Source organism: Chelonoidis abingdonii, chromosome 22 (genome assembly GCF_003597395.2).
Source record: "Chelonoidis abingdonii isolate Lonesome George chromosome 22, CheloAbing_2.0, whole genome shotgun sequence".
In the NCBI taxonomy this organism is placed as follows: Eukaryota; Metazoa; Chordata; order Testudines; family Testudinidae; genus Chelonoidis; species Chelonoidis abingdonii.
The window spans coordinates 13326-40751 of NC_133790.1; the positions used below are offsets into that span (position 1 = coordinate 13326).

The 27426-nt window shown below is 42.7% G+C and overlaps 1 protein-coding gene across 6 annotated transcripts in view; it reads right to left on the reverse strand.

The window, feature by feature from the left end:
• ZNRF3 (zinc and ring finger 3) overlaps positions 1-27426 on the reverse strand; it is a 115283-nt gene that overhangs the window by 8271 nt on the left and 79586 nt on the right. For 2 of the 6 annotated variants that reach the window (XM_075059936.1, XM_032765611.2), the window contains exons 3-7: positions 14317-14391; positions 9224-9355; positions 7737-7847; positions 3250-3417; positions 331-433 (exon numbers count right to left, since the gene is read on the reverse strand). In XM_075059936.1, coding sequence (XP_074916037.1) covers positions 331-433; positions 3250-3417; positions 7737-7847; positions 9224-9355; positions 14317-14391 — 589 coding nt within the window. Of the gene's footprint in view, positions 1-330; positions 434-3249; positions 3418-7736; positions 7848-8118; positions 8165-9223; positions 9356-14018; positions 14263-14316; positions 14392-27426 lie in introns of those variants that run through there. The other 4 variants (XM_032765664.2, XM_032765645.2, XM_075059937.1 and 1 more) reach the window with 4 other exon arrangements.

Genomic DNA, 27426 nt, shown 5'->3' on the forward strand with positions numbered 1-27426 from the left:
ATACAGTGAACTTGGGTGAATTTTATTTGTGCTTCTTTTCTACAGGCTGATAGATGCTGCCCTCTGGTAAGCATGTGCCCAGGAATATGGTAGGAAAGTGTTTGGCTGTTTTAGGACATGGAGTCACTCTTAAAGAAATGTACTTAATTGACCTCTATTACCGGCTGGCATAATTGAAGGAAGTACCAGGATTGTATTACAATACAGACCAATCACCGAAGAGATTTTCCTAGGAATGTACACAAATACACAATTTGCCCTCCATCCAGAGAGCTAAGAAGTCCAGAAATGGCGCCATTTCAGTGTGTGCATTTGAGGGGTAACACTTACCTATAATGTTATGGCGGCAGTGGGGGCAAGTATGATGCTGCAGCAGCCAGGGATCCACACATTTTTTGTGGAATCTGTGAGTGCAGGGAATCACCCGCAACTCCTGTTGGGGGGAAAGAAGAAAATTAGAGGACTCTTCCTAAAAAGGCATGAATACTCGCAACCCACATCTAATTGTTCTGGCTTAGCTACATATCAGGTCAATTCCCAGCCCCTTGCTGGAAGAGGGGAGGAAAAGCCACCAACCTCTGTTAACAAATAACTAAGAGCATAGTGCTTGGAGAGATTTTTTGTTGATTCATATGTTGAGCATCTCCATGCTCAGCAACCCTGTTGAGCTCATTTTCCTGTTGCAGCCTGTCCTCTTCTCAAGCTACTCTTCCCTCTGAAGCCTCTAACCTACCTCCAGCAGCACTGAGGAGTTCGAGCTAGGTTTTGTACTTTGTCTGACAGTGTTCCCAAGATCCACATTCAGTGCACCCTTGACTGTTGTGCACGTTCAGCACTGAGTTACTGCAGCAGTTATTTTATTTTTTCATGTCTAACAAAGGGTGTATTTTTTATTTGAGGGGAAGAACATTTTAAAAAAAAGGCAGCGTCTTCTTTTATCCAGTGTTTTCTAACTTCATGCTGAGATTTTAGATTGTCCCTTCCCTTTGGGCCATGCTCTTTGATGCATTCCCCTCCTTAGTTCCTCTGAGTGTTGTCATAGGGGAGACGGCAGCTGGGCACCTTTCATTATGGTACTAACACGGATGGAGGCTGAGAGGTTAGAAGTCATTTTCTGCACCTTTGAGCTTCTTCCAAGGTATTTCCTCTGTAAGGATGTGAGACAATGATTTGGTGAACCTCTCTCATGTAAAATGGTTAGGGCCTAAGTGTATTTAATGGATCACTAGTAATACATATAAGCAAATGCATACTCAATATAAATGTAGGCCTAGTTTAGTTCGGTTCATCAGATCTTTGAATAATCCTTTTTTGGGAAGAAGTGCAAAACAAGGTTTTTGGCTTACTAAGTATCTTGTTATTTCACTCTTTGGAACGCTTCTGATTTGGGTATGAGGTTCCAAGGATGAAGAAAGAATGCAAGATTACGATGACCCAGCCAAATATAAATCAGGGTAAACACAGGAAGTCCCCAATGCCTCTGTCAAACATTAAGATTGATAGTTTTGTTACTGTTAATAAATAGGTAAGTTATACAATTTATGGTGTAAGGCAGAATCTTGTATTTGGTCATAAAACATCAGATCAGAGGAGCGGGGTGTTTGATACAAGGTCTTGGGTATAAAAGAATGTACTCAGACTTAAGTCTTTGCCTTTGTTTGTGTACAGCCTTGTCTGTATATCCTCAGTCAGTTCACTGGCTGGCCATCTTCAACTGATTACTGGGGTGTGGCACTTTGTACATATTCTGAAATAACCCTGTCCCTTGGATGGGAACTCTGGAATTAGCAGTGTTTTTGCCTGCAACAGCAAGCAGTGGTTTTCTGCTTTGCTAGATTTGTAAAGTAACCTATAGATCTGAAAATATCCTTACATCCTGATCTTATTTCATATCTCACGCTTTAAAAGCAGCCCACGCATCAAGAGTGCAGTTCCTAGAGCAACACTTTACTGCTCTCTGGGAATGACTTTGCCTTTGATGGCACATTCTGAAGCAGCACAACAAGATCTTACAAACTGCTTTGCTGAGGCTGCTTATACTTTGGCCTTACCTTCAGCCGAACAAAAACTGAAGCTATGTACCAGCCAGCTCCTCAGCAACTTTCTCAAGAACCATCAATAAGCTTGGAAGATACCACACTTCAAGCTGCCAGACAGTTTACTTATCTTGGCAGCATGTTAAACAATGAAGTGCAAATCAATCACAGAGTGGATATGTGAATTAAGACAGTCAGTGCATCATACGGTTGCCTTTATCACTAAATCTGGAAGCAACATGGAATCTGTTTACAGATGCAAATCTAGATCTATAATGCTATTGTCCTCATGATATTGCTCTACAGGTGTGAAACATGGTCCTGTTATCAACGGCACATTAAAAAGCTTGGAAGTTTCCATTTGTGACACCTACAATGACTACTGGGCACCAAATGGCAGGATCAGTTGTCCCACACAGAAGTCTTAGTGCAAGAGGGTTTGGCTGGTATTGAGGGTCATTAGATTTTCATTTGTTATCAACTGAGATGGACTGATTATGTAATTTGTATACCTGAGACCCATTTATCAAACCAAATTCTACATATGAATTAAGATCTAGCAATAACAGGCATGGAGTGCAGATGAAACACTTCTAAAGATGCTCAAAAAAAATCTGCAACCAAGAAATATTTGTGACTCGATCTTTGAGCATTACATGGTGCCAGGCTGTCAGGGTGGATGTCTATGACTTTGATAAGAACTGCTTTGCACAGCCTGGAGCACAGTGCCATGTATGAAAACATGCAGCTCTATCAACATAACTACACAAATGGCTCTGTGGTCAGTGCAGTCATTGTTGTTCTTCCTGAATGAGCCTACGGAGCTCTGAGATGACCCATTCATACAAAATGTAATTGCTGACGTAATCCTTGAAATCAGGGTGACCAAGGTCCAGACTCCAGAGAAAATAATAATAAAAAAACAACAATAATGATAGGTAAATAAAGAGATTTCGGGGTCCACTCAAAAGCATCTGGCAGTCCACATTTGGCCCATGGTGCATCTATTAACTACACCTGGTCTATGAGATCCAGTTTTGGAGAAGGAGACCTCCCTACATTTTCAGTTGTATGCAATCAACACTGCCACACCTCCTACCAACTGATCCCCACTCTTGGTTCATATGCCACCAAATACCCATTAGGTGACAACCGTGCCAAAACTGGCCCAGCAGCATCAGCCAACCAGGTTAGACAAACTGCTTTCTTTTACCTCCCCATCGATGTATTTCTCCAGGCAGATGGCACAGTCAGAGGTTGAACTGCTGCTTAGTGTGTCCAGAGCTCCACAGCTTCCTTCACGGTGACCCTTATTTTTGGACTTGAACTTCCTGGTTTCCATCTTTTCCAGTGCCTGCACTGCAAGCCTGTTCATGGAATTCTACAATATAAAAAACAACGTTGCTGCTTGAGGGATTGAGGCAATTGGAATAGCAGAAAAATAATGCTGTTCCTAACAATTAACATCTGTAACCATATCTCCTCAGACTGAGATGGGTGTCAAGTCTCGTAAGCTAAGCAGATCCTGATTAGGCTTCTCTCTCTGTGGGAGACACTCTGGAAATGACATACACTGTAGGGAGGAGCGTGGGTGATCAACTTATCACTGAGCTAAACATTCTCTGTGCAAACACAGTCCTAACCAGTTAAAAAACAAAAACATAAAACCAACCAAACAAAACCTATGTGCGTGAGAGCACGCACACGGCACTTGGAGAGTAGTTTTCCAAACCTGAAAAAAAATGAGCAAAACTGATTGAGAGGAAAAATTTAAACAGAAAAATGTGAGTGATAATTGGGAATTGTTTACGAATATTTTATTTTGCTAGATCCCCAAAACACCTACAGCTCTACAATCACAAAAGACTACGTTCTTCAATTAAAAAGCCACTCTGACTAAAAAGAAGAATGAAAGCACCACTACAAAATAAAAATATATATTTAGCAAATGAGGAAATTGATAGCAATAACTATAAAATAGAAATGGATAAAAGTCAAAAGTGCCAAGGAAAAGTCTTTGGATAGTAGGGTTAAGGACAATAAAAAGGAATAATGAAACAGAAAAAAAACAACCTAGTAATAAGTGTTACGAGAAGTGGTAAAATTGTCAACATTCAATCAGAAAAGGCAAGTATTCAAAGACGAACTTTTGTTCTCTATTTGGAGAAAAGACCAACAACAACATACCTAGTTACTGTAGAAATAGAAAATAAGATGTTATACAGCATCTATTAAAAGACAGACAGACAGAGGTCATTTAGACCCAGTGGTCTCAATTTCTTGGTAAGCTGGGCTCAATTCAAAGTTAAGACTGCATGTCTGTCACAGAGGTCATGAACTCTGTGTTTCTGTGACCTCTGCACTGGCCAGTGCGGCTGGCTCCGGGGCTGAGGCAGTCTCAAGCTACAAACATACCCACACCCTGCAGCAGGAGTAGTTTGGGTGTGAGAGGGGGCACAGGACTGGGGCGCATGGCAGCGCTTACCTCAGGAGGGCTCCCCAGAAGCAACTGGCATGTGTCTGCAGTTCCTAGGCGGAGGGGCTCTGCGTGCTGCCCCTGCCTGCAGGCACTTCTTCTCCGCAGCTCCCACTGGCTGCAGTTCCCGGGTAATGATTGCTGTGGAGCCATCGCTCATGGCTGGGGCAGCACGCGGAGCCCCTTTAGCCTTCCCTCCCTTTAGGAGCTGCAGGGATATGCCACTTCTGGGGAGCCATGTGGAGCCAGGTAGGGAGCCTGCCAGCCCTGCCAACCCTCCCATCCCAACACCAGCAGGGGTTCCAGGCCACACGCCCCACCACCCAGCCCCTGTGGTCCCCCAGCCCAAGTTTTAGTTAGGGGTATATAGTACAAGTCATGGACAGGTCATGGGCAGTGAATTTTTGCTTACTGCCCACGACCTGTCCATGACTTTTACTAAAAATACTTGTACGCTACTAAAAATACGTAGCCTTATTCAAAGTACACGTGCTGTAATTCAGCAAATACAAGTTCATACATCTAGGAAGAAATAACATAGGTTACACACACAGGATGGAAGAATGTATTCTGGAAAGCATGGACTCAGAAGAATTTAGGGGTCAAAATGGACAACCAACTGAACTGTGTACCTGTGTGATGCAGTGGCTAAGAGAGAGCGAAGATGTATGTATAAAAGCAGAAGAATGAAGACTAGGAGCAGGAAGATAGTACCATCTGAGTATATGGAACTGGCAAAACCATTACTGAAAATGGTGTCTGGATCCAGATCCACCTTTCAAAAAGGATGTTGAAAAACTGGAAAGTGGTCAGACAAGAGTTTCAAGAACGATTGAGGTCTGGAAAATTTGCCTTAGACAGTGAGAAGGTAAGAAGATCAGTCTGTTTGGTTGACCCAAGAGAAGATAAGAGCTGACATGATTGAGGTTTATAAGCACTTATGTGAGGAGAAAATTTTAGATAGTACAGGGCTTTTCAATCTCACAAACAAAGGCATAACAGGATCCAATGGCTGGAAGTTGAAACAAGAAACCAAATGTGTACCTTATTTCCAGTCTGAATTTAACTGCGAGGGTAATTACCATTACAACATGTTAAGGGATTTGGTGGATTCTCCATAATGTGAAATATTTAAATCAAGATTGAATGTCTTTCTAAAAGATCTGCTTTAGCTCAGCCAAATGATATGGCCATGATACAGGAATTAATGGGTAAAATTCTATGGCCTGTGTTATGCAGGAAGTTGTACTAGATGATCATATGGTTCCTTGTGGCTTTTAAATCTCCATCTGTGACCCAATATGGGATATACTCTTTTATAGGTCAGTGCAGACCTAAGTTCCCTCTAAGCAGCGCAGCAGGCTATCAAGTGCCACACAGGCGGGCAGGAGTGGCACCTTTCCCCCAGCCCCAGAGCTGCTGTGGCGAGAGAAGGCTGGGGGAAGCCCTCTCTCCATGTTGCAGCCCTGGGGCAGCCTGCATCCCAAACTGCTCATCCCTGGCCCCACTCCAGAGCCTGAACCCCTGCCAAAGCCCTGCCCCCTTCCCACCCCACCCCTCTGCCCCAGCCCTGAGCCCCCTCCAGCACCCCAAACCCCTCATCCCCAGCCCCACTCCAGAGCCTGACCCCTATCAGAGCCCTTCCCAGCCCCCTGCCCTCCAACCCTCTGCCCCAGCCCTTGGCCCCACCCCCAACACACATCACCTTCATATTGGTGCACATAACAAAATTCATTCCGCACATTAATGTAAATTACAGGAAACATTAGTGCAGACCCCAGTGCCCCAACATAGTGCTAACAAGATGACTCAGCAGAGAGAACTTTCCAATGTGTGTCAGTACTGACTTTAATGCTCCATCAGGGTGCTATAGGTCAATGGTTCTCAACCAGGGTATGCATACCCCTAGGGGTATGCAGAGGTCTTCCAGGGAGTACATCCACTCATCTAGATATTTGCCTAGTTTTACACAGGCTACATGAAAAGCACTAGCGAAGTCAGTACAAACTAAAATTTCATACGAAGACTTCTTTATACCACTCTATATACTATGCAGTGAAGTGTAAGTACAATATTTATACTCCAATCAATGTATGTTATAATTATATGGTAAAAATCAGCAAGTAAGGAATTTTTCAATAGTGTGCTGTGACACTTCTGTATGTTTATGTCTGACTTTGTTAGCAAGTAGTTTTTAAGTGAGGTGAAACTTGCAGGTATGCAAGACAAGTCAGACTCCTGAAAAGGGTACCGTAATCTGGAAAGGTTGAGAGGCGAGCCACTGCTCTAGGCCCTGTGATCTGAAAGACTGCCTATAGCATAAGATGTAAAATAAATGTGATGATTAAATATCCTTTGGCACTCTTTATGAGGTTTGCAATGCCGGACAACGCCAACTCAGATAATTACATACTGCTTCCCTACAATTCAAATTGTAGGTTTATTTGAATACAGAATTTATCATTTTCCCTTCTAGTATCCCTGCTTTTCAGTGTTGTAGGTCCAGAATGCCTGGTGAGTCCCATCACAGAGGTGAGGGTTAAAGGAGTTCTACAATGACAATTGTTTGGCCTCCTTCCAGATGAAAGGCCCGATATACATGCAGAGGAATTACAGGACAGATGACAAATACGAACTGCAGGGAACTTTAGCGTCTGATTGTTACACTGTTCTCCTACTCAGCTTTCCCATCAGATAGCTTAGATCCTCTGAATCTCTCTGTTCCCAGGATGATTCCTAATCAGGCTTCTTTCCTTGAAATCTTTTCCCTTTAGGAATCAAGGAAAATTTTCATTAAAAGAAAGCTGCCTCTCCTCCTCCTCTTTAATTCCAGATGGAAATCTTGAGGGTCCACATACTATACACCCAACGAGCTTGGAACTTGCTTTGAAGCCACTATCCTTTGTTAGAATCCATCAACATCACTCCAGTCAGCTTCTCTCCCTTCTCCACTTGGGAAAAAACAGTTTCTGTAGCACTCCCAACCCAAGGATCAACTGATTGAGCACAGCAGAGTCTAGCAGGTCTCTTAGTAAAGTTCCACACCTTTTCAAAGTGCCATGCATCTTTGGATAATACCCTTTTCCCAAAGATTGTTTTTCCAGACAGCGAACCCTTCGCTCTCTCTTCAACAGCACTGACCCAACTCTCTAGAAGAAGGTAGAGGCAGCAATCAGAATGCAAAATAAGTATCATTATTGATCCCCAGCTCAGGCAGCTCTTACCTGACTACGTCGCTGCTTCAGTTTGATCTTCACAAGAAGAATGAGGCAAACGAGAGAGACCACCACAAAAAAGGCGAGGAAAATCCCCATGTCAAAGTACTCTGTGGGTTGCTGAAGATGACAGAAGAAATTTAACTTACCTCCCCAGGCAGATCACATTCAAATCCATTGCTATGCCCTTCAAATCCATTTCCCCCTTCTCTAATTTCTTGATAATTATGATTTCCATGAATGCCCTGTGGGCAAGAACCACATTGGTGGAAAAATCCACTGCATATGTTAGCCTCTCTCTTGACCTGAGAGCCCTGATGCATGAGCCAGAATCTTAAGTCAATATCACTGAGTGAGGTCAATTAATATTATTTTATAAAATTCCATGTACTTAATAGTCAGGGGTGTCCTTTACATGCAGGGATATGGCAAACAATCTGAAATAAAAAAAAATGGGAGGAAGTCACATTTATCACAGGAATGTAAGTATGCGATGGGACACAGTTATGACCAGCCTTAGAGTATAAGGTTTACAGCAGCTCTGAACTCAATGTTGGTTCTACAAACAACAAGTTTCACCAGAGTGAATCACAGTTACCAACAGCTCCAGTGGGTTTTTGGTACAATTCTATTTTTGAAGCAAGTAAAATCAATATATCTGAGTCCTCAGCAAAGTATCGATTGCTCAAATGGTCATGCTTTCTAATACAGCTGGGGCTTTAGGAATACAGTAAAAATGAACTAGAAACCTGGTCTACATAGATTTTTTATAAAAACGAGGAGTCCGGTGGTACCTTAAAGACTAACAGATTTATTTGGGCATAAGCTTTCATGGGTTAAAAACCCACTTCTTCAGATGCATCAGGCTGTCAGATGCATTTTGTTGTTTATCCACTAAAGCTTATGCCCAATAAATCTGTTAGTTTTTAAGGTGCCACTGGACTCCTAGTTGTTTTTGTGGATACAGACAAACATGCTACCCCTCTGTAACTTGGCACTGATTTTTATGTTCCCTTTTCTCATATAAACTACATGTAAGAAGTGTTCAAGATGTCTTGGGAACATCCATTCTAGATTGGAAAGAGAATAAAGTCTCAGATTTCTTTGTTAATCCATGTGTGAAAAATGCAGTCAAGAAATGTTCACTAACAGACAGACTGCTTTCCTGGGGGCAGAATACAATTATTAGCTGCTTTTTTTTTTTTTAAATGTTTTGTTTTCTTTATTAATGGACCATTATAATACAAAAACAACACACAAAAATCCCTGTGTAATAAATATAGGACCCAGACTGTGAACCTCCTCCTTAACACTGGTGAGATGTTACTCACTTAGGAAATCCCATGGAAGTCAATGATACTTTCTGAGTGAGTAACTAACTATTCTCCAGTCAGCACTCATGGAAAGCATCACACTACATGTTATCAAATCAATGCTATTAAAAGGTGCTGCATGAAGCAACAGCAACACAATCCCCACTGCCCACTAAGTCTCACCCGTGGGGGCCGGTGCTGAATTCTTGCTCGTGCCACTTTCTGCTTGTTAACTATGTTCATCAGTTTGACAGCATCAGCCCCCTTCACATACACCACTGGCCTCTTCAAAGGGTCTTCTGAGCCCTGGTTCAGCTAGATGAGAACACAGTAAAATTCCATTAAATAGATTTATTTCTGATCTCTCTTTTCCAGAGAAGGAGAGAAGACCATGGGTGAATGAAGATAGCACTAGATACACCACTTGTCCTTTTGTAGTGCATCCTTTCATCCGAGAATTTCAAAACACTTTACAAACATAAAATTAAGTTAAAAACTTGAGTTAAAATTAGGCCTATCCATTAATCGCAGTTAACTCATGTGATTAACTAAAAAATTAATCATAATTAATCATGATTAATAACAGTTTTAATTGTGCTGTTCAACAATAGAATATCTATTGAAATTTATTAAGTATTTGTGGATGTTTTTCTACATTTTCAAATATACTGATTTCAATTACAACACAGAATACAAAGTCCACAGTGCTCACTTATTATTTATTACAAATATTTGCACTGTAAAAATGATAAAAAATATTTTTTAATTCACCTCATACAAGTACTGTAGTGCAATCTCTTTATTGTGAAAGTGCAACTTACAAATGTAGATTTTTTTTGGTTACATAACTGCACTCAAAAACAAAACAAAACTTCAGAGCCTACAAGTCCATTCATTCAGTCCTACTACTTGTTCAGCCAATCGCTCAGACAAACAAGTTTGTTTACATTTACAGGAGATAATGCTGCCAGCTTCTTGTTTACAATGTCACCTGAAAGTGAGAACAGGTGTTTGCATAGGCCAATGGGAGCTTTGGGGCAGGTAGCCCCAGGCAAGGGCAGTGCACACAGCCCCTCTGACACCCCCAGGGCCTCTCTGACACCCCCAAGGCCGCAGGGACATGATGTGGGCCGTTTCTGGGAGCGGTGCAGGGCCAGGGCAGGCAAGGACCCTGCCTTAACGTGGGGCGCCGCTGCCGCTCCAGGTAAGCCGCGTGGGGCTGGAGCCTGCACCCCAACCCCCAGTCCTGAGCCTCCTCCTGCATTCCATGCCCCCTCCCCGCACCCCAGCCGCCTGCCCTGAGCCCCTGCCTGCATCTCACATCCCTCCTGCACCCCAACCCCTTGCCCTGAGCACTTTCCTGCATCCTGCACCACCTCTTGCACCCCAACCTTCTGCCTTACAGTCATAGCCCTGCATGCAATTTCCCCACTCAGATGTGGCCCTCGGGCCAAAAAGTTTGCCCATCCCTGTTGTAGAATATCTACGCAGCACACATTTCATCAGCAAAATTCGAGCTCCTAGCTTATGAGCCCTTTGACTTATGAGCTAATAAGTTCTTCTGTCTTCAACAGCAGAGCTTGTAAAGTCACTGATACAGTTATTTGGCTTCTAATGCTTACTTGAACCAACAGGTACACACTTGGGTCTTAATCTGCAAAGAATTATTCATGTGTGTAGTCAATTTGACAGTTTGAATTTACCAAAAGTGTCTTCATGTAATGGAGGAATCCTCTCTGATCTAGAGACTAACTTGAAGCGTCAACCACAGCCAGAAGCATAGCTGAAACTCAGAATTTTGGCACACAAACTGCTTCCCCTATAAAAGTGTCCTGGGACCACTGCACAGACCTACTTGAGATCCTTTCAAAGCATTAAACCTTAGCAACCTCTAAGCATATATTATGTATCAGAGTGGGGAAAGGTCTAGACTAGAGGATTCCTCTGTTACAAGATGACATATATGCAGTAAATTCAGAAAGGTCTAATCTGACACAGAAGAACCATGGGATAGATAAAGTCACAAGGCATGACCAGAAGGGGACAGAGAGATGCAGCTATCCTTGTAACTGCTACACCCTTACACACTTATTTTCCCCTCAAAGGAAAATTTTCTGGGCCTAACTCACCCTGGAAATTATCCCCTAAGAATTCAAGTATTCTGTTCAAATTTAAAGATGAGGGAACAAAAATCTAAAATTGATTCTCAGCCTGAGGGTCACGACCCTGAGAGAGCCTCAAACAGGTCAAAAAGTTAAAGCCATCCTCCATTTTTTTTTAAAGTGACTGGATGGGAGAGGGTCCCAAAACTTTTCTGTTGTAACAAGGGTTCACAGTCCAGATAGGTCAGGTGTTCCCAGCCTATTCCAGTGTCACACAGCCTAGTGCCAGGAAGAAGCACCCATGTGACAAATCACAGGTCAAGGAGAACACTCGCTTAGCCTTGAGGGATGACAAGCAATTTGGTCTCAGAACTTGTGACTTTTGCTCATTAACCTATGTCAGGAGGTGACACAGGAATGGCTACATGAAGAGCTGCACAGGTCAAATCATAGTTCCCTTTAAGTGACGGCTAGGAGCAGGAGGCAAGCTTGTAACAAATAACGGGACAGAAAAAAAATGTGGCCATTCTCTTCTATACATAATGTGCAGGCTGAGACAGAATAAAATGACTTATCAACTTAACAGGTGTTTGCACAGAAGGATTCTTTGTTTAGAGTTTGCAGGCTCTGACATTGAGAGCTTATCCATTAAATCTAGCCTTGCAGGATATGATCAAAGGAAGCCTTAGGATAGTAAAAAAAGACTTTTGCAGCAAGCTCTTCTTTTTCTTTTCTCTCAGGATGGGGGGGATGGAAGAGGGAGTTCTCTTCCTTAGATTAGTGCTGCAAACCTGGATCATGGCTTTTAGTCAGAAAAACGAGGCTTTAGATGTGAAGGCACAGGATGTCAAAGTTCCTCTTTTAAGTAACTGCTGTAAATACATTCTTTCACTAAGGATCTCTGAGACCACTGTATGGGGAGAGCCAAATTTATCCCACTTTTCATTGATTAAAAAACCAAACCAAATAGTGTAGCATATATATGCTGGTATGTTTCTACCAGGCATTCTGCATTCACTACCTCGTCCTTCCTTTCCTTTTTCTTGAGAGAGAAATACTAGCAGAGAAGTCAGGGCACTGAGTTCTCGCTTAATGCCAACACCTTAGATATTTTCAAGACAAGTTAATTGATATCCCTTATACCAAGTGCTCCAGAGTACAAGCCCAAGTCTGCAAGAGAGAAGTCAGAGGAAGAAGGATTCATTTTTCTACAAAGACGACTACTTATGTGGAGGCTCTCAGAAGGTTTCCTAGAAATTTTATCAGGATGTATTGGAAGTCACCTTTTCCTTAGGAGAGTAGCTCAAGGACGATAGGGAAAAATTTGAGGGGGTCACTTAGATCCATGCTCAGGAGCTACCCCCAGGGATCATTAGAGTCGTTTGATGAGAAAGTGGATGGCTCGACAAAGAAGAGGCAAGTGCAGACTCACCTTATATCTTTAAAGCACTGACCAGGGGCTGTAACGTGACCACAATGAATCATCACATTAAGGAAACCAGTGTCTTCAGGTGGAGTAATATCCCTGAAAGGAACAATTCCAAGGCACTGGGGGTCACAGTTGTCAAGGGTAGTAGTGCTGAATTTGGTGACGGGCATTTGGGGCAGTGGATTTGACGGCCCAGCCATCTTGCAAGTATGGGGCAGATTCCCTTTGAGCAGATTCTGAGCACACGTCCCACAGGCCCTAGTTCTGTCCATGTCTGTACTAGATATCATGCCACTTTCTCCTGGAACCTGACTGCTCCCTTGCCTGAAGTGAAGCACTGACTTCAGTCTGTCATCCACCGCTGCAGGACTCTTCGTGGTCATCAGTGACCTCCCACAGGGCCGTTGCTCACTCTTTTTGTGCTACCATGTCTGCATCCAGGTCACACCACTACCCCTGATGGCCCAGGAACAGATTAACCATGGGGAAAAATGAGAAGATCAGGAGAGTAGAGAAAGGAGGGCTGTCAACAGAACTAAATCCTCAACATCAGAGTGGAGCTAGTTAGAAGCTGTGTGCTGTTGCACAGAAGCAGCAGACTGGGCCTATGAGGAGGCAGTTGGAAGGTTTATTTAGGAAGAGCGGTTTAGGAACTAACACTCAGAGTTTCACTTGCTCCTGTAGCCAGTCAGTTTCCACACTAGAGGATTCCTTCCATGTGTGAAAAATCAAGAATTACTCATGCAAGTAAATGTTGCAGAATCAGGGCCTAAGCTACATGCAAGTGATCTGTTTTAAGATTTTACACCTCCACTTGCAGATAGTCTCTAATATACATGCTCTGTACTCAATTTTCAAACACGATTCTTCCAGAATTGAAACCAGCTCTTTCAAACCTAATCATGCAGGCTTTCATCCACGAGGACTATACACAGGCCCAATTTCAACTTTCATACTGGAGCTATTTTTGTCATAGTCCTGTTCAATAAAGCAGTTAGAATTCTTTTCCACACTTGTAAAAGTATTTTCCTGCTCCCATAACTCAGAACTGGCTGAAGAGATTTTGCTCAAACTTCCCACAAAAACACAGCCCTGCCCTCCCAAAGTGAATAAAAGTGACACAAAACCAACTCCACTAGCAAGAGGCAAAGCCTGGAAAATGTCAGTCCAAAAAGTGAGAAAACAGAGGTGTAAAACAGAAAATATTTTGCAACCTGAACTACAGTGGCTGCTGATAGTGGGTACTACACTGAAGCATCCCCTACACCCTGTACACCAAATACTCTCCCTTTGAGATGAGGGGGGGTGAAGGGAGCATCCTGGACAACAAAGAGATAGATTACAACAGTGTCTTAAAAAAAGTAGTGAAAAGGCTGAGGTGGTACTCAGTGCGTGTGTGTGCTGTGCAAAGGGAAGTACTCACATCCCCCCTTTCTGGGGACATTACCTCTTTCACCGGAAAGAAGAATCAATAGAAATGCAGCAGATTAAAAAGTTGGAAACAATACAGACTTCTCTGGCTTTCCCATTCTCCATCACCCTCTGTGAGGGTACTTGCTTGAAGAGGGGGAGGGAAAAACCCAAACACCACATCCCCAGAGAAAAGAGCAGGTGTGTCTATTCTAGGACAGTTCTATTATGAGAGCAAAGAACACAGCTCACAATTCAGAGTTTGGTGTACAGTAGCCCTAACAGTGAGGGTAAAGCTCAGAGACTGGGATAAGCCTGGGCTCCCTGCTTTGTACCTGGTCAATGGCATCTGGGTTTTCAGAAACATCAAAGATGACAGCTGTGGCTCCTCGCTGCACTGCCCGCTTTGCCTGCAATGAGAAAAAGATAATGCCCCTTTAACACCTCCCAAAAGGGAAATGTCCCCCCTGCTCCCTACCTTTTCCCATCCCAGCAACCAGTGATGCTTCTAGGCATAAGCAGACTAAGCATGCTTAGGGCCTTGAGCAGCTCAGGAGGCCCTCTATTTGCGCGTGTGCACGTGCCTGTGTTCCTGCTTTGGGCCCCGAAGGGGCTCGCACTGCCTCTGCCAGCAGCAGCCTGCTCTCTTTCACTTTCACAAGCTAGGCAGGAAGTAAACATGATTAAAATGGTTTTTATTTCCATATAATCAGAAGGCAAATGCAAATGCAGGGATAACTGAATCTCTAGTGCAGGGAGTAGCCAACCACTCCAGGGCATCCATGGTGCCCTTCCCAGCCCCCTCAGTCTCAGATGAGAGTTAAACTTTTACCATTTTTTTTAAACATTTCTTAGAACTGAAAGAACTAAGTAACTAAGAGAAAAGCCCTCTCCACAGACCACATAGGAGGGAGGAAGTGCTGTGAGGCTCTATGAGAAAACCTTTTCTGCATTGAGCAAAAGGAAAAAGGGTTCACCTTTGGCAAGTGTAAAAGGAGACTCAGGGCCATTAAACATGCCATCTTTAAAGTCTCCTAAATCCATTCTCTGCAGTCATGACAAATTCTGTCCAGTGAGACTCAGACTGTGTGTTCCCCAGATGTTTTGAAAAGACATTGCTATGTCTGTCCACTAGAGGTCAGTCTTACTGCATGCAGCATCTCCACTCAGAGAAGATCAATTCTATTTGGTTTGTGAAGAGTTTATACCAGGTGTCGGCAACCTTTCAGAAGTGCTGTGCCGAGTCTTCACTTATTCACTCTAAGTTAAGGTTTCGCGTGCCAGTAATAAACTCTCATGTTTTTAGAAGGTCTCCTTCTAAGTCTATAATATGTAACTAAACTATTGTTGTATGTAAAGTAAATAAGGTTTTTAAAATGTTTAAGCAGCTTCATTTAAAACTAAATTAAAATATAGAGCCCCCCGGACCAGTCTCCAGGAGCTAGGCAATGCGAGTGCCACTGAAAACCAGCTTGCGTGCTGCCTTCGGCACTCGTGCCAGAGGTTGCCTACCTCTGGTTTATACCAAGGGACCATAATTCAGAACTGGGAGTGACCAAGAGCCAGCCGGGGACACTGGTATGTATTAAAATCCTCTGGGATAGTGAAATGGGAGTTCCAGGCACCTTTCACTGCAACGTCTTTAAGTGTCTCTGCAACCTCTACTGAAATGCTGTCCTGTAACTTCCTACCGCAAACAATTGTCACTGAATCGTCACAACTAGCACTACACCTCCAATTAAAAACAACGAACAGGAGTCCTTGTGGCACCTTAGAAACTAACAAAATTTATTTGGGCACACGCTTTTGTGGGCTAAAACCCACTTCATCGGATGCATGCAGTGGAAAATACAGTAGGAAAAATACACACACACACACAAACACACACCATGAAAAAATGGGTGTTGCCATACCAACTCTAACGAGACTAATCAATTAAGGTGGGCTTTCATCAGCAGGAGAAAAAAAAACAAAACTTTTGTTGCGACAATCAGGATGGCCCATTTCAAACAGTTGACAAGAAGGTGTGAGTAACAGTAGGGGAAAATTAGCATGGGGAAATAGTTTTTACTTTGTGTTGATGACCCATTCACTCCCAGGTCTTTATTCAAGCCTAATTTAATGGTGGACAGTTTGCAAATTAATTCCAGTTGTACAGTTTCTTGTTGGAGTCTGTTTCTGAAGTGTTTTTGTTGGAGAACTGCAACTTTTAGGTCTGTAACTGAGTGACCAGGAAGGTTGAAGTGTTCAACTGTTTTTTGAATATTATAATTCTTGATGTTTGATTTGTGTCCATTTATTCTTTTGCATAGAGACTGTCTGGTTTGGCCAATATACATGGCAAAGGGGCATTGCTGGCACATGGCGGCATATATTACATTGGTAGATGTGCAGGTGAACGAGCTCCTGATGGCATGGCTGATGTGATTAGGTCCTAGGATGATGTCCCTTGAATAGATGTGGACAGATCTGGCAACAGGCTTTGTTGCAAGGACAGGTTCCTGGGTTAGTGTTTTTGTTGTGTGGTGTGTAGTTCCTGGTGAGTATTTGCTTCAGGTTGGGGGGCTGTCTGTAAGCAAGGACGCGCCTGTCTCCCAGGATCTATGAGAGTGAGGGATCGTCCTTCACGATAGGTTGTAGATCTTTGATGATGCGTTGGAGAGGTTTTAGTTGGGGACTGAAGGTAACGGCTAGTGGCGTTCTGTTACTTTCTTTGTTGGGCCTGTCCTGGAGGGGTGACTTCTGGCTCTGTCAATCTGTTTCTTCAGTTCAGCAGGTGGGTATTGTAGTTTAAGAATGCTTGATAGAGATATTGTAGGTGTTTCTCTCTGTCTTGAGGGATTGGAGCAAATGCAGTCGTATCTTAGAGTTTGGCTGTAGACAATGCATCATGTGATGTGGTCTGGATGAAAGCTGGAGGCATGTAGGTAAGTATAGCCGTCAGTAGGTTTCCAGTATAGGGTGGTGTTTATGTGACCATCGCTTATTAGCACTGTAGTGTCCAGGAAGTGGATTTCTTGTGTGGACTGGTTCAGGCTGAGGTTGATGGTAGGATGGAAATTGTTGAAATCATGGAATTCCTCAAGGGCTTCTTTTCCCTGGGTCCAGATGATGATGTTGTCAGTGTAGCGCAAGTAGAGTAGGGGCATTCAGGGACGCACCCATGAAAACAGAGAAATCACAGGGCCCTGACCCTTTGTACAGAGAACAATGCAGCGTGTGTTTAAATCCAATAGGAAATAAATAGATGGTACTAACATGCCTGTTACGGGGTAATACTGATGTTTTACCACAAGAAACAAAATTGGCTGCAAGCGTGAAGGACTAACTGGTCATTTTCTCTGCTCCATTCTCTCTATCGTTTTCATTTAAAACTAATAAAGTACATCAGACAGCACCTGAGGGAAAGCAGCTCCCAGACAGGGTCTCTGCCTCAGCCCAGCAAATATTTATCTCCTTTGAAGTCAGAACACCTGGCTAATTGCTAATAGCTGTTGGGAATGAAGAGCTAAAAGGAATCTGATCTAGTAAAGCTCTTCTTCTCTGCCATGGAGATGTGCCAGTGAAGTGGCAACTAACCCGGTATTGCCCAGAAGGGTTCTCTCACGGATGCCCTGCACTTGCTCAAGTGTTGCAGGCATGTAGACTTTAGAGCCTGTTAGAGAGTAGTTCTTTCTCAGTGGGCAGATGTGAAGAGTTTTTGATCTCTGGAGATTATACTTTTGAAGCATGTCTGGGTTTGGATCATTTTGCACAGAATAGTGAACAAGCAGGTTTACCGTAGATAACCCAAAAATTACCGAACACAAAGTTTGATCACTCATTACTATCTTGTAGCACAGAATCATAGAAGTTAGAGGCCACTTTGACTCTGAAAGAGCATCCACACAGAGGTTCAATGCAGTTTAATTAATCCACTTTAAATTCACTGCTTTAGCTTATCTGAATTACATTTCCTGAGGTCTTTGTGTAGACAAGCTCTTATTCATAGGTTTTTCTCTATAGCAATTTAGTTAATAGGAGTATTCCACAGACTTGAGAAATGTATAATTTGATCCTGAGACTCATTAGGTATAATTTTGGGTTGCCTCATCTTGACTTGTTCTCCCCCAATACACGCTGAAGAACAAAAAGGCCCAGCAGCTCTTGAATGTCAAAACTCTTACACCTGTATTTTCTGTAAGCTGAAGATGACAAAGAATCACAATGCCTCCAGCTACTAGCATCTAGGTACTTGTGGGACATCACACAACCTTGCGGCATATTTCCAGAGAGCATGTTACAATATCCACTGGGTATTGCAGCATTAGCGCACCACTGCAATTGCAAGTTCCTCTTCCATAGACAAATACGAGGCTCAGCACAGCACCCAACTGGTATTTTTTAGGCTGGCTGGCATGAGGCTTGGGGGAATCAAAGGATGTTACAGCTACATGAAGAGTAACTGTCATATAGCAGAGGAAGCTGAGAAATGCTGCTGCATTAGTCCACAAAGCAGCACCTACTGACAGAGCTGCTGAGCAATGGTGCCATAAGTCCTACCACTTTGCCAAGAAGAAGATTAGAACAGCTGACATCCTGACTTGAGTGCCCCCACCCCAGCTCCAACTTCCCTGCATAAACTTGAATGCACTCAGCTCATTTTAAAGAAAGCGGGTCTCAGAAACATATTACAATACCAGCTTTAATTCCTAACCTTAATAGTGGTATCAGGAGCATAAGACCGCAGCCCCGGTTCAGGAGATATTAATGCACTTTACATGCCCTAAGCATTACACAGACTTGATAGATAACATACAACATTATGTTGCAACTACAGGAGGAGAGAGCAGGCCCACTGGTCCCAGTAAAATACAAAATGTAGGCTATTATATGAGAGATCTGGTTGTAGACAAGCCAATCATGAAAACTGGGATTAAATAAATGCCACTACCCATTTCTGCAGCAAACTTGCTTGGCTAGTTTCACTTTAGACAATTATAACCAAGCAAGGCAGGATTTTGCTGGGCCCCAAGTAAAGGCAGAAAACTCAACTTTACTTTTAATTCTCACTTGTCACTTTTTCCCTTTCTCCACCCTTGTTATTCCTATTTCCATGAAGGTGGCCACACAAGCACAAGGCTAACAAGCATGCTGGTCAGCTACTGTTCTCTGAAGCATGAGTCAAAAGTATGACACAAGTAACCCTTCATCAGTCTACAGACTAAGGATTGGAAGCCCGGTCTCAAAAAAGTGCCCTGTTTTCAAACTGAAACTTTTCATTCCAAAGGAAATTACCTCTAACACCCCCCCACACCCAAAAGGTTGAGAAGGCGAGGGGCAGCACAGCAGTCACTTCAAAGACTGGGCATTGTTTTCTTTGCCTTTGTTTAGATTCTGATCAGAAGGGTGAACTAAGCTATTGCAGAGTCTGACTCATTACATCTCCACAGACACTAAAATCAAGTCTCTGACCAAGTTACCAACTTAAAGTAACCACAGGAAGCAGATTAGAAAGGGGGGTTCTCCTGACAGTAAATATAAAGGAAGTGTAATTCAGTTCAACAATGAGATATGAAAGCTTCGGATGTGGAAATATAAGCGGGTGTTAGAGCAGACTTGGGTGGGGGCGAAGTGCTTTACACATACAATAAACATGCATACGCTATGGATCCCATTCCAGCATTCTACTCAGCTCCACTTTCCATAATTTAGTTGCAGCTTGGCCTGACCTTCCAGGTTTCCCTGGCAAGAGATCAAAGAGCAGAAGCCACAAACACACCACAGAAAGCAGTCTCTCTCTCTCCCCCCCCCCTCCCCTCCACCGCAGCCTCTTCCCTTCTGGTCCCTTCCCCCTAGTTATTAAAATCACAGCACTTTGTTGAGAAGCAAGCGAGTGTGAGCAGGCAGGGGCCTGAACACAGGCCTTTTCTTCATCTGATTTTCAGCTCTTTCCTTTAGCTCTGTGAAGGTAACTCACCAAGAAAGAGAAACCTTCGCACCTGCACTGCAGGAGAGGGAGGAACAGGCAGCTGCATGTCTTCCACCCCACAATAATAAAGAGAACTCTTGAAAGTTGTGGTGCAAAGCCTCGTTGCTTCCACAAAGGCCTCTCCCCACTCCTCAAAAACATCTTTTTGGATAATTAAAAGTCATTAAACCTTTGTCAGTTTCCTATCTGCTGCTTACTCAGAGCCCTCCTGCTTACTGAAGATGCAATTTAAGCTTAACTTAAGAAGATACTACTTCATAAAGTGCCTTTCTGCATTAAAAATAAAGTATCAGTTAATGTTTAAAGACTACTTGTTACTCTAAAAAAAAAATGTAGCAGCCAAAATGTAAACCAAGAAGAAAGGTACAAGCTCAAAAGGTAGGAGGTTGGGAGGCTACTGCACAGAGGTTATAACAGGGGTCGGCAACCTTTCAGAACTGGTGTCCCGAGTCTTTTTATTCACTCTAATTTAAGGCTTCGCATGCCAGTAATACATTAACATTTTTAGGTCTCTTTCTATAAGACTAACAATTGTTGTATGTAAAGTAAATAAGGTTTTTCAAATGTTTAAGAAGCTTCATTTAAAATTAAATTAAAATGCAGAGCCCCCAGACCGGTGACCAGGACCCAGGTTGTGTGAGTGCTACTGAAAATCAGCTTGCGTGCTGCCTTCGGCACGCATGCCATAGGTTGCCTACCCCGGGTTATAATATGCAGAGTCAAACAGCAACACATTTCCTTAAGTCTCAACTCCCACACAAATGACTTTGGCAAAGTGAAGCTACACTGCAGATGCATATCCATGTTTGAACCTATGCTACCTATCAAGAGCATTAGAGTTAAAAACAGAAATACCCCCCCTTTCCTCCTCCCAAAAGTTAGAACCCTCAGAAACAGGATTACTGTTGTAGTTGTCAAACAAGGTACCAACCTTGACTCTACCTTGTAGAGCGGGCAAGCCTCCCATGTTCTTCTATCTGCATGTGGCGTATGAAAAATGTATACATCACAGAAACTGGACTAAGATCTGGTTATTATACATGTCTGCCAAAGGAAGTGTGATATTTGGTACCATTCTAAATTTTGCCATGTTAAAAAAGTGCTCTAATTTAATTATTTGAGCATTTGCGTGGTTGCATATAGAGATATGCTAGCTCTGTGTATATGTATAACAACATTTGGGTACTTGGCTGCCACATGGAATCACAGCTCCTTTCAGGCTTAAGCCCTAAGCACCTGAGATACTGACTACTCTCTGCTCCTGGTAGGAATGGGCCTTTAATGAAGACTGGGGAATAATTGAATTCGGCATGCTGTGTGTCTAAATCAGGAATCTGTAAAGTTCTTCTACATCTCACTAGAATAAATAAAAACCATAAACATCAGTCATTTTATGAATAAGATTTAGGAATGATCTACCTGGAAAAGTCAGATCACTTGGTGTCTTGCTTGACAAACTGAACCTTAAATTCACCATTTTCTGGTATTCAAACTTTTTATTTTTATTTTTTTGGAGGGGGGGTAGAGGAGAGGAAGGGGACGATATTTAGGTCTGTGGGTTTTTTTTTTTGTTTTTTTTTAAACTCTAATATTCTCATGAGATAATACACATTCACACAACTGGTTTGCGCTTGCAACCCTAACTCCATCATAAAACTTTGTTCTGGATGTGGAAATTGTCTTAGCATCATTAAAAACCCCCCACCAAAGGTCATTGGACAGGAGCCATTTCCAGCAAACCCAAGGAAGCTGACAAGAGGGGAGGCCTAACCGAGCAAAGATCTGGGATAGGGAGGGTGAGAAAGTGGGGCAAAAGTCTCCTCTTCACCATAGTTTCTACCTTACATTCTTTGGCAGAGTGTCATCTCCAGACAATCTCTGTAGGCCCTTGGATCGAAGTTGGCAGACCCTGGGATCTGTGGAAGGGCAGGGCCATCTGTACAGAGGCCCTGTATTCTTGCCACTGGCTCTGGCCACTAGTCAGACTCAACTTCCTGATGGTGGCTGACTTGGGTCCCCAAAAAGGGGGAGGGTCTGCAGATCAGTTGATATAGCCTGCAAGCTGGTATTACTTTCCCCATGAACTTCCACAGAGCTTGAATGGGGGTAATGTGCCTGTTCTCCAACCCTATCTCTACCTCTCCCCAGCACTGACCTCAGTCCACATTGAGGAGGGAGCCCTCTAAGGTCTGGGCTGGAATGCTGCTGCAAAAGGAGCTGAAGTCCTGCACATGGATTAAGAGGGCTGTAATGTGGCATGTGATCGTTTTCTTGCTACATTCTTATATAGCAAGTGCATTTCTATGCACCATCTTAGTTGAGTAGGGCACAGTCATGCCTCAAGATGGGGTCCAGAAGCTTAAGGACCATTTACACAGCTGTTCCTGTGCTTGTCCTATACCTGTATAAATTAAGTTGACCATACTGAATTCACTGGTCTCTAATTCCTACCCACTCGCCATTGACACCTTAATTAATTGTACGAACGCAGCCCCAGGGAGGAAGAGGAAGTCAGAACCCAGGTACAGAGGAAAAGCCGTTAAGGGTCTGATTTTCAGAGATGCCAAGTATTTATGGCCACTCTCTGGCCAGTTGGTTTCAGCAGAATCCCACTTATAACTGTGTTTACTGATCACAAGTTCACACAATGAATAGGGTGGAGGTAGCAGAGAGCATCTCTGATAGTCACAGGTGACATCAATCTGCCATACAGAAATAGCTTATACCAGGGGTAGTCAATAGGCAGACCATGGCCCAAATTCATATTGCCAGATGCTGTTGAATGGACCCCTAAATCTTTTTTACTTACTTATTATTATTTATTATTTTCTTGAGCAAGAAATTTGGACCTTGATAAAAAATAATTGACTACCTGTGGCCTACACTTTTCACAATCTGACTGGGAAAAACATGGTCTTGGGGAGCCTTTAGAGAAGATAGAGTGCAGGTTTGTGGCCATTCACAGCACTGTAATATTATAGAGTGATTCAGGCTAGGTGAACAGCCTACTAAGGAAGGAAAAAAAACCTACCTTGTTAATTAGCAATAATGGCAAGGAAAATGCAGATGACATTGTTCACAAGAGTTTTAATGATGATTTTGTAGCAATGCCATGAAGCTTCTGCCAGCAGCTAGTGATATAGGTTGCATTCCAACATCCTTCCTAACCCTTCTTTTTTCAGCTGCTTATAAACAGATTCAACAAATTCCATTTGGACTGAAATTTTCTCTATTCTTGGTTCCAACCACCACAAATTTTTCTTAAAGTATGAGCAAAATCAACGCAGCTATTCTGCACTGACAGTGTATAAGCTCCTCTTCCCTTACCCCCTATACTTCCTGCTTTTCTGAGAAAATATTTGTATTCCTCATGAATTAAAAAAAGTAAAATTAACTAGTTTTGCCTCAGATAATGAATGCCACTCCAATTTAGCAGTACTTTTCTCCTGAAAAAGCACAAAAGAAAATTAAATGTAAAAATCCACTGTCCTGTTCATTAATGGTACTATATAAAAACACAATAATAGCTGGCAATGCTGGAAAGTTAAGGGTTAGAAATCAAGCACTCAAATGTCAAATCATAAAAGCTAAAGGTTCTACTGCAACCCATTAGAACTCATCTCATATGAAACCAGACCAGTATCAATTAACTTAACAAAACCAAAATATTCTCCAAAATAAAACCATCCTCTAGATCAGTGATCCTCAGACCTCCGTGATTCAGGAGTCAAATTAGCAATCTCCATTACCCAGAAGAGCCATAGTAGTGTGAATTAATTGTTTCATTTATTATGGTACTTTTATATATTTTAATTCCCCCGTCAAATAAGTTAATAACTCAGTGCAAGATAACTTAATTGGTTAATAACATAACAGCATCTTGACTGGTTAATAATTAAATCACACCGTGTTTTAATATTACATGCTGCAAAGAGACACAGGAAACGCATTAAAAAGCCACTTGCGGCTCGCAAGCTGCAGTCTGAGTATTACTGCTCTAGGTCATTTAGTACATGCTTCCTAATTATTGCTGTATATTTAGGGTAAAATTCTGTTTTCAACTACACTGGTGTAAATCCAGAGAACTCCTTTGATTTCAATGAAACTAATGTGGATTTACATGAGTGTATCTAAACAGACTCCATCCCTTAAAACTGTAAAACCCCTGGGACAAAACTTCTTTATTCCTTTGTGTTGGGAAGAACACATTGTCAGCATATAAACAAATTACTAACAACATTAACTAAGCCACTTTACATAGATGTATAATTTTCTATTCCTGTTTTCCATCGTAACTGAACATGTCAGCCCCTTTAAGGAGACTCACTGCTGCTGAGTCACTCTGTCCTTTAAGGAAAGGGAATTGTAGGTGATTCAGTTTCCAGGCACACAATAATAGGGAGGAACTGGCAGGCGAACCAGCTGAGAAGAACTGGAGGAATAGCTGAGAGAAGTCTGCAAGGCTGGAAAGCTCTCCAGTCATATAGCCCTGGTCTAGGACTGACTGATCCCACAGGAAGTGGACCAGAAAAGGAAGAAGTGTGGTTTGGAGTGAAGGGGACATGTTGCTCCACCATTCACACCTAGAACCCAGAGATGAGTGACAGGCCAGAATCTCCTAAGTTGGAGAGGCACCATCAAGAGGGACAAGCAGATGCCCCCAGTAGAAGGAGAAAGGGATATTGTGTCTGAGCACTTAGTGATGGCCGACAGTCTGAGTCCAACCAGGACTGAGGGACCAGAGAGAGCAAAGGCAGACTGTTTTGTTTGGACTGATGATTTTGTTGACCCCAGAAGGAAGACAGGGGGAGCAAGCCACATGTTTCAAGATATTGATACAGAACGGTTCACCTCTAGATGTCTGGTTTAAATCCAGCCCAGTCTGGTAATGAGTAAAAGTTATTACCATCTGATGGTGGTTCAGTGTGCCATGTAAAGAGAGTTAATGGGTCTCAGTCCAAGTCCTGGTGAACAGAATTGCTGGTAGTGTAAAGACCAGACTAAAAAGACCTGATAATCAGTTCAGCACAACTGGTAGAAAGATTTTAAGCTGATCCTTAAAGAAGTTGGTAAATGTAACAGCTGCCCAAGGCAGTATGACATTAGTTTTGTTAGAGCTGAATATCAGTAACTATTTTTAGAGGGAACAGAAATAAGAAAAAGATGCCAAAGGCCAATAAAACAAAAAGAGGAATCAGAATCTTTTAAGATAAACATTTAATTGGCAGTCCCAGATTCACAGACGAATGTATGCAAAGCATGCAGTGCATGTGTTCCATAAACTTTTACAGTGGTCTTAAACCTTAGCTGCAAATGAAAATCATCCTGGCCCAGTTAAGGTTTTAAGAACATTTTCATTCCCATGGAGGATCTCACATCATGGTACCTGGAGGGCACTGAAATAATGAAGAGAATTTAGAGTTCTGAGTCAGAGAGGCCTATTTACTCCACTGGTGATCACCACTCAGAAGGATACAGAGAAAATAATCATGTCAGGTTAAGGCAGAGAGGCATTTACCAGACAGCTTAATCTAGAGGAAAAAGAAGAAGTTGAAGGAGGAAAAAACAAAAACAAAAAAACCACACCACAAGACAGAAGCACGGGGAGAGTCCCAGAAATTAGATCTTCAACATTACTGAATCTCCTCCCCAAATCTCCAATGCTTGGGAAACTTCCAGGAATATTTTTGGGATGTACGGGAAAACAGGGAAAGTGCTCCACACAGTGATGCACCTGCGCCGCTGTAGCGTGTACGGTGAAGATGAGTTATGCCATTGGGAGACTGCGATCCTGTAAGCATAATAACTCAACCGCCGCGAGAGGCCGAAACTATGTCAGTGGGCGAGTCTCCCACCAACATAAGGCCAGTGTGGACAGCACTTAAATCAATGTAACTTATCTTGTTCAGGAGGATGTGTCTTTTTCACACCCGAGCGATGCAAGTTACTCCAGCTTAACCGGTAGTGTAGACCAGTCCTAAGTTGCTAGACTTGGGGAAGGGGGGTGTTAGGGGGCACAGTGCAATAGGCCATAAGAAAGCAACAAAAAGCTGGGATTGACCAACATCAATACAGCACTCCATACGAGGACCCCAAAAGCTTGCAGGATATAAATAGTTAATTAAATTAGAGGCAATATCCTCCACCTTCCGGCACGGCTTCACCCTGACAAGTATGTCTTTAATTATGCAACACTGGTGAAACCAGGTTAAGAAGAAAAGTTGCCTAATGGAGTCTCCATTAGAAATTATACCAACCTCACTAACCTTAACTCGATTTAAGTCCCCAGGCAGACAAACTTTGAGAGTCAAAACTCCCTCACATTATGCGGTCATATTTATATCGGAGCCCAGGACACCCTGATCTGGAGAGCTGCAGGGAAATAAGCATGTTACAAATTGAGAGAGGAACTGAGCCCTAGGAACAGAAGGTGGGGCAAACAAGGCAGATAGTTAATAGCTCTGTATGTCGAGTCTTACATTCCTATAGAAATAGCAACAAATTTCAAATTAACAAAAGAGGGCAATAGGAAGACTTCGTTATTAGAAGAGGCTATTTGGTTACAGAGCAATGTAGCCAGGGAAAGAGGACTGAAGTATAGGAGTTTGCACATGATGCAACATGACTATTTTAAAAAAATGGACTATGTCTCCTTTAACCTGACACAGATTAACTGAAGAAGAAAAAAAACAACTCATCCCCCATTCTTCAGTCTACCTCAACATACTGTTCTCTTTGCATTTTTTGGGTCCTATACAACTCTGACAATCAATTACTAAAAGCTCTGATGAGCCAGAGGGTCTGCCAACATGGAGATCGATGGAATAGTAGTTTAATGCATTTGTCTTTGATGCTATTGAAGCATTTCTGGTTCAGAAGACAATTAAGAGGAGTGTGATGCTCTGTTCCCTTGAGGACACTGCCCACAGCACAAACTCAGCCAGCTAACATCAACGCCATCAGGTACAGAGACAATAGGTCTGAATATAGAATCAGATCTTGGTTCTGTGATATGTCTGGAATGACTAGTGGCTTGAATGGGGGCTGAATTGATAGGTACTTCATTTCCATGTACCAAAACTGGCATACCCATGTCAGAGCTATTAAGCTGACCTGGGACATGTTCAGTTTTATCTTTCATGGAACTCTGGTGATTAGAGGAATCAGCAGAAATGCACAGAGCACATTAGTGTTCCACTGAATGAGAAATGCTTCAGAGGAAGCCTTAGCTCATTCTTCTCCGGGAATAAAGTATGACTTTTGTTGTTGAGAATGGCTGTGAATAGGTCCATGGTGGGAGCATCCCACTTCTGAAAAATTTCTAAAGAACTGAACCAGTGAGAGACTTTTCATGTAAAGAAGAGCATTTTTTGATGAGTGGATATGCTAAGTTATTTTGAATCTCAGTCAACTGTGGGGCTACCAGAATGATGCAATGCTGTACATACCATTCCCATAGGAGAATGGCCTCTTG